This window comes from Chiloscyllium plagiosum, unplaced genomic scaffold (assembly GCF_037043375.1).
Source record: "Chiloscyllium plagiosum isolate Xiang-an unplaced genomic scaffold, Cpla_swu_hap1 HiC_scaffold_7, whole genome shotgun sequence".
Classification (NCBI taxonomy): Eukaryota; Metazoa; Chordata; class Chondrichthyes; order Orectolobiformes; family Hemiscylliidae; genus Chiloscyllium; species Chiloscyllium plagiosum.
The window spans coordinates 64,228,302-64,235,187 of NW_028270145.1; the positions used below are offsets into that span (position 1 = coordinate 64,228,302).

General features: G+C 43.3%; 1 protein-coding gene across 1 annotated transcript in view; it reads left to right on the top strand.

Moving 5' to 3' along the window:
• LOC122551620 (protein TANC1) overlaps positions 1 to 6,886 on the top strand; it is a 152,378-nt gene that overhangs the window by 21,472 nt on the left and 124,020 nt on the right. The window contains exon 4 of the mRNA XM_087988566.1: positions 69 to 185. Coding sequence (XP_087844692.1) covers positions 69 to 185 — 117 coding nt within the window. The remainder of the gene's footprint in view (positions 1 to 68; positions 186 to 6,886) is intronic.

The following is a 6,886-nucleotide window of genomic DNA, read 5'->3' on the forward strand; positions in this document are numbered from 1 at the left end:
AAAATGATTGTGATTGGAAAAAAATCTGTAAGAAAATAACAGGGAAGGAATTCTTTTCCCTTATACAGGCCCAATCCGGAAGCTGAAGTATGTGGAAAGCCCTAAAGTTCCAGAAGATGACGTAATGACCTCAGCTTTGGTCAAGTTGGCACCGAAAACAGATGTTTCCCAGTTAGCACAAAATGGTGAGTGTACCCATCATCTTTACTTTTTTTAATTTTGTAAAAGGTACATGATTGGAGGTGCGACAGCTCGAATATACTTATGGTGGGGAAAAGAATTTGTTGGTGCATTAAAGGCCCTTTAGAATTCTGTTCCCATTCTGTATGATTTGACAAAAGAATGCCCCAATGAAACTTGTATAAAATCATTAGATGCTGTGGAATGTACTTGATGACGTTGCCACCTTCATGGCAAAGTGTTCAGAGACAGGGTCATTAAGTATTTTTAAGACCAAGGTGGATAGATTCTGATTGGGCAGGAGAATCAAGGGATATCGTGAGTAGATGTGTAATTTGACACTCAAGCAGGCCAGCCATGATCTTATTGAATAGTGGAGCAGGCCGAAAAGCCCAAGTAAGACCACATGATGTTGGTCATAGAAGTAGGCCATTCGGCTCACTGAGTCTGCTCTGCTATTCAGTTGGTCATGGCATTGATTTTACAGACTATGTCCCAGGCACCACCATCACCATCCCTGGATATGCCCTGTCCCATCAACAGGACATACTCAGCAGATGCGGCAGCACAGTGGTATGCAGCCAGGAGGGAGTTCCCCTGAGAATCCTCAGCATTGACTATGGACCTCCATGAAGTCTCAGGGGTTTAGGTTAAACATGGGCATGGTTACCTTTTGATTACTATGTAGTGTCCTCCCTTGGCAGATGAATCTGTACTCTTCCAGGTTGAACTGCACTTGAAGGAAGCAGTGAGAATGGGAAGGGTGTAAATGTACTCTGGATGGGGAATTTCAATATCAGACACCAAAAGTGACTCAGTAGTAGCACTATTGATTGAGCCAGTCAGGTCCTGAAGGACATAGATGCTAGACTGCGTCTGCAGCAGGTGAGGAAGGAACCAGCGAGAGGGAAAAATATATTTGACTTCATCCTTCCCAAGTAGCAGGCTGCAGTTGCATCTACCTCTGACAGTATTGGCAAGAGTGACCACCCCACAGTCCATAGAGGGATGAAGTCTCACCATCACATTGATAATGCCCTGCATCCTGTTGTGTGGGGTACAATCATTGCTAAATGGGGATGGACTTCGAACAGATCGAGCAACTCAAGATGCGACGTCCATGAGACACTGTGTCATCAACAACAGCTCAATTTTACTGCAGCACAATCTGTAATCTCATGACTCAGCATATCCCTCACTGAACCTCCATTGCCATCAAGCCAGGCGATCAACCCTGGTTCGAATGAGATAGCAGGAAGGCATGCTCAGAGCAGCACCAGGCATACCTGAAAATGAGAAGTCAGCCGAATGAAGCCATCAATAGGACTACTTAGACGCGGAACAGCATAAGCAGCAACTGATAGACAGAGTGAAGTGATCCCGCAACCAACAAATCAGATCTAAGCTCTGCAGTCCTGCCACATCCAATTGTGAATTGTGTTGGACAGTTGAATATCTTTGGAGGTGGACTCATCTCTACAAATATCCCCATCCTCACATCAGTGCACAAGACAAGACTGGCGCTTTCGCAGCACTTTTCAGCCAGAGGTGTTGAATGGATGATTTATCTTGACCTCGTCCAGTGGACCCCAGCATTACAGATGCCAGTCTTCAGCCAGTTCAATTCACTCCACTTGATATCAAGAAACAGTCGGGGGGCTGGATACTGCAAAGGCTATAGGCTGTGACATTTCCGCAATAGAACTGAAGGCATGTCCTCCAGAACTTGCTGCTCCAGTACATTTATAACACTGGCATCTACCTGACAATGTTGAAAATTGCCCAAATATGTTCAGAAATAACAGGACCAATCCAACCCAGCATATTACTGCCCCATCAGTCTAATCTTGATCATCAAAAGAGATGGAAGGTGTCATCAACAGTGCTATCAAGCACCATGCGCTCAGCAATAACCTACTCAGTGACGCCCAGTTTGGGTTCCGCCAAAGCCATCAGCTCCTGACGTCATTACATGGACAAAAGAACTGAATTCCAGAGGTGAGGTGAGAGTGAGTCTTCGACATCAAGCTCGCTTTCAAATGTTTGTGGCATAAAGGAGCCCTTGCAAAACTGGAATAAACGGGTGTCAGGGGGCAAATTCTCTGGTGGTTGGAGTCACATCTGGCGCACACACACATGGTTGTGGTTGTTGGAGGTCAGTCATCTCCTCTGCAGGAGTTCCTCTGCAGGTTCATGTCCGAGGCCAAATTACTTCAGCTGTGTCATCAATGACCTTCCCTCTGTCGTATTGTCAGAAGTGAGGATGCTGCCTGATGATTGTATAATATTCAGCACTATTTGCAACTCCTCTGGTACTGAAACTGTCCATGTTCAAATGAAACAAGTTGTGAACCATGTCCAGGCTTTGCTGACAAGTGGCAATTAACATTCGTGTCACACAGGCTCTGATCATCAGCAATAAGAGAGAATCTAACCACTGCTCCTTGACATTCAGTGGTGTTAGCATCAATTAATCCTCCACTATCGCTTCCTTGGGGTTATCATTAACCAGAAACTCAATTGTGTTCACCACATAAACACTGGCTACAAGAGTAGGTCAGAGGCTAGGAATACTGCGGCAATTAATTCATCTGATTCTTTAAAGCTTGTCCATCATCTACAAGTCACAAGTCAGGACTCCCCACTTCCCTGCATGAGTGCAGCTCTGACAATACTCAAGAACCTTGATACCATCCAGGCCAAAGCAGCCCTTTTGATTGGCACTGCATCCAGAATCATCCACTCCCTCCGCCACTGATGCTCAATAGCAGTAGTGCATGCTATCAACAAGATGAATTGCAGAAATTCACCAGAGATCCTCAGACAGCTCTTTCCAAACCCCGACCACTTTTACCTTGAAGGACAGGGGCAGCTGATACATAGAAAGATCACCATCTGCAAGTTATCTACCAAGCCACTCATCATCCTGACTTAGAAATATATTGTTGTTCCTTCACTGTCGCTGCGTCAAAATCCTGGAATTACCTCCCGAATGGCATGGTAGGTCCATCCACAGCAGGTGAAATACTGCAGTTCACGAAGGCAGCTCACCACCAGCTTCTAAAGGGCAACTTGGGATGTGAAAAAAAAATGCTGGCCAGACAGCGACACACTTCTCCCACAAAAAAAAATTTGATCATCTTTAACTCCTTTTTCTTATCCTTATAACACTTAATTTGTTTGCTAAAAATCTCTGTCTCAACCTTGAACAAACTTTACAAGTCAGCCCAGTGAACAATTCCAGTGATTCATACTTTCCGAAAGCATAAATGCTGCCTCTTCTGGTCAACCCTTTACTCTGAGATGATGCCCTTTATCCTAGACTCTTCCTCAAGGAGAAATAAGCTCTCCATATCTTTCCTGTGAAGTTTGAAGGCTCTTAAATAAATCAGTATTTCCTTTTCGTTCTTCTCAACACCATGGAGTTCAAGCCCAACTTACTCAAACTCTCGTTAATAAGAAAATCCCCGCTTATCTGGAATCGTATCATAGTGAACCTTCTCTGGACTGTCTCCAATGTATGTTTATCTTTCCTTCAAGAAACGGACCAAAACTGTTCACATTATTCCTGGCATAATCTTTGGTGTATCTCTGCTCCTATTTTATATGTTTGTTTGCGTTACGATCTAATTCTGTCATATAATTCCTTCAGCAAGCAGCTGTACGTAATGAGATCGTGGTTCACAGAATTTAGCCTTTTCTCTGACACATTTTGCTTCAGGCCAGGCTTGCTTGTTGGGAGAGTGGTAAGAAAGAATTGGTGCTTAGGATATCTATTGAAATATGTTTCAGTTCTAGCGGGTGTGCTGTACATATTTGTAAGAGAATTATTAGGGACAGCATGGTGACTCGGTGGTTAGCACTGCTGCCTCTCAGTGCTTGGGACCTGGGTTCAATTCATGCCTTGGGCGACTGTTTGTACAGAGTTTACACATTCACCTCGTGTACATGTGGGTTTCCTCCCACAGTCCAAAAATGTGCCGATTAGGTGGATTGATCATAGTTTTCAGGGATGTGCAGGCTCGATGGATTAGGCATGGCAAATGCAAGGTTACAGAGAGAGGACAGGGGCATGGGTCTGGTGGGATCCTCTTTGGAGGGTTAGTGTCAACTTTATGGGCCAAAATGGCCTGCTTCCTGTAGAGACTCTATGATTACTTTGATTTATGGATTATATCTTATTGTATAATGGTTTGTTGTTACCCATTTTGAATATTAACCTTGCTATGCATTTTTATGTGGAAAAATAATTGCTGAGTTTTACCTTGAACAGTTGAAAACTGCAGGAGGTTGAACTGTGAAACGGACATTGAAAACACGATGACCATAGTTTTCATTTGGTGAATGATCTGGTTTGAATTTGTTTTAGTGTGAAGTAGCTTTTTTCTAGTGTAAGTTACTTCCACGTTAGACTGCAGAATTAGCTATTTTATGCTCTGATGGGTACACACATGAGCAGAGAGAATATCTTAATGGGGCGAGTTTGCAAATTCTGATGTGCAGCAGGATCTAGATGTCCTGGTGCATAAATTGACAAAAGCTTTGTAAGCAGGCACAGCAAGTAAATACGAAAGCTGGTGGAATTTTGTCATTTATTGCAAGGGGATTTGAATGCATAAGTAAACAAATTATGTTTCAGTTTATACAGAGCTGGTGACGTTGGAGTATGTGAAGTATTGGTCACCTTACTTAAGGAAGCAATTCAGAGAAGATTAATGGATAAAACATACTGAAGTCATTGCCTTATGGCCAGATTTATATCCACTGTTGTTTAGAAGAGTAAGATATTGTGCTCAACACCCATGCCCAAATGTTTTATATTTATCAGAAAAAGCAAGAATCCGAACACTGATCCCTTAGGAACACCATTTTCAACACGTCCCCAATCTGAGAAATGTCATTTATACCTATTCTCTGTTAGCTTTTGTCTTTTAGGCAACTTATAATCTATGGTATCAAGGTCCCATCAATCCCATGCATTTCTGATTTGATAATCAACCTGCCATATGGCACTAAATCAAATGCTTTCTGAAAGCCTAAATATACAACATCCACAGCACTATCCTCATCCATTGCCTGTTACGTTGCCAAATAACTCAGTTGAACTTGTCAGGCATGACCTGCCATTGACAGAGCCATGTTGAGTGTCTAGTATTAACTTAGTTTTGTCTGTGTACAATCTTGTCTTGTACTATGGCCTCCATCAATTTTCCAACTATTGATGCCAAGCTGACAGGTTTGTAGTTTCCTGGGTTATCCTTTACCTCTTGAACAATGGTATCACATTTGCAATCCGCTAGTCCCCTGGGACCAATCTCATGTGTTTAGACATGGTTGGAAAATTACTTGAATGGCTCTGCGATTTGCTTGCTTACCTCTCTCGGTAATCTAGGATGCATTCCGTCTGGACCTGGCAATTTCTTACCTGGGGAATGACAGTTCTGTGGCTTTAAGAGGTGTATTTTGTCCTGGTTTCTTTTAAGAAAAAGATTGAACGAAAGGTGCAGAGCAGGCTGGCAACATAAATAGCCTGCGAGGCCTTGGGTTTTTTTAAAATTGGAACAATAGAAGCAGCCTGGATGAGTATGACTAGCTGTCTCAGACCAGGATTTCTACTTTTTTTTAAAGCTTTTAGATTTAGCAGAAGCTGCTGGAGTTTTGAAGAAGTAGAAACTATTTTCCCCCTTCTGTCGGTTACAGTTAGAAGCTGTTTTTTTCCCCTACTGCAGATGTTCCATGTGAGAAAATCTAATTTCTGAATTTACCTGTTTGCCAAGGGGTCACAGAGTCATAGAGATGTACAGCATGGAAACAGACCCTTCAGTCCAGCTCGTCCATGCTGACCAGATATCCCAACCCAATCTAGTCCCACCTGCCAGCACCTGGCCTATAACCCTCCAAACCCTTCCTATTCATATATGCAATTGTACCATCCCCCACCACTTCCTTTGGCAGCTCATTCCGTACACGTACCACCCTCTGTGTGAAAAAGTTGCCCCTTAGGTCTCTTTTATATCTTTTTCCTCTCACCCTAAACCAATGCCCTCTAGTTCTGGACTCCCCCACCCCAGGGAAAATTCTTGGCCTATTTATCCTATCCATGCCCCTCATAATTTTATAAGCCTCTATAAGGTCACCCCTCAGCCTCCAACGCTCCAGGGAAAACAGCCCCAGCCTGTTCAGCCTCTCCCTGTAGCTCAAATCCTCCAACCCTGGCAACATTCTTGTAAATCTTTTCTGAAACCTTTCAAGTTTCACAACATCTTTCCGATAGGAAGGAGACCAGAATTGCAAGCAATATTCCAACAGTGGCCTAACCAATGTCCTGTACATCCACAGCATGACCTCCCAACTGCTGTACTCAATACTCTGACCAATAAAGGAAAACATACCAAACGCCGCCTTCACTATCCTATCTACCTGTGACTCCACTTTCAAGGAACTATGAACCTGCACTCCAAGGTCTCTTTGTTCAGCAACACTCCCTAGGACCTGACCATAAAGTGTATAAGTCCTGCTAAGATTTGCTTTCCCAAAATGCAGCACCTCGTTTAGCTGAATTAAACTCCATCTGCCACTTCTCAGCCCATTGGCCCAAGATCCTGTTGTAATCTGAGGTAACTCTCTTCGCTGTCCACTATACCTCCAATTTTGGTGTCATCTGCAAACTTAGTAACTGTACCTCTTATGCTCACATTCAAATCAT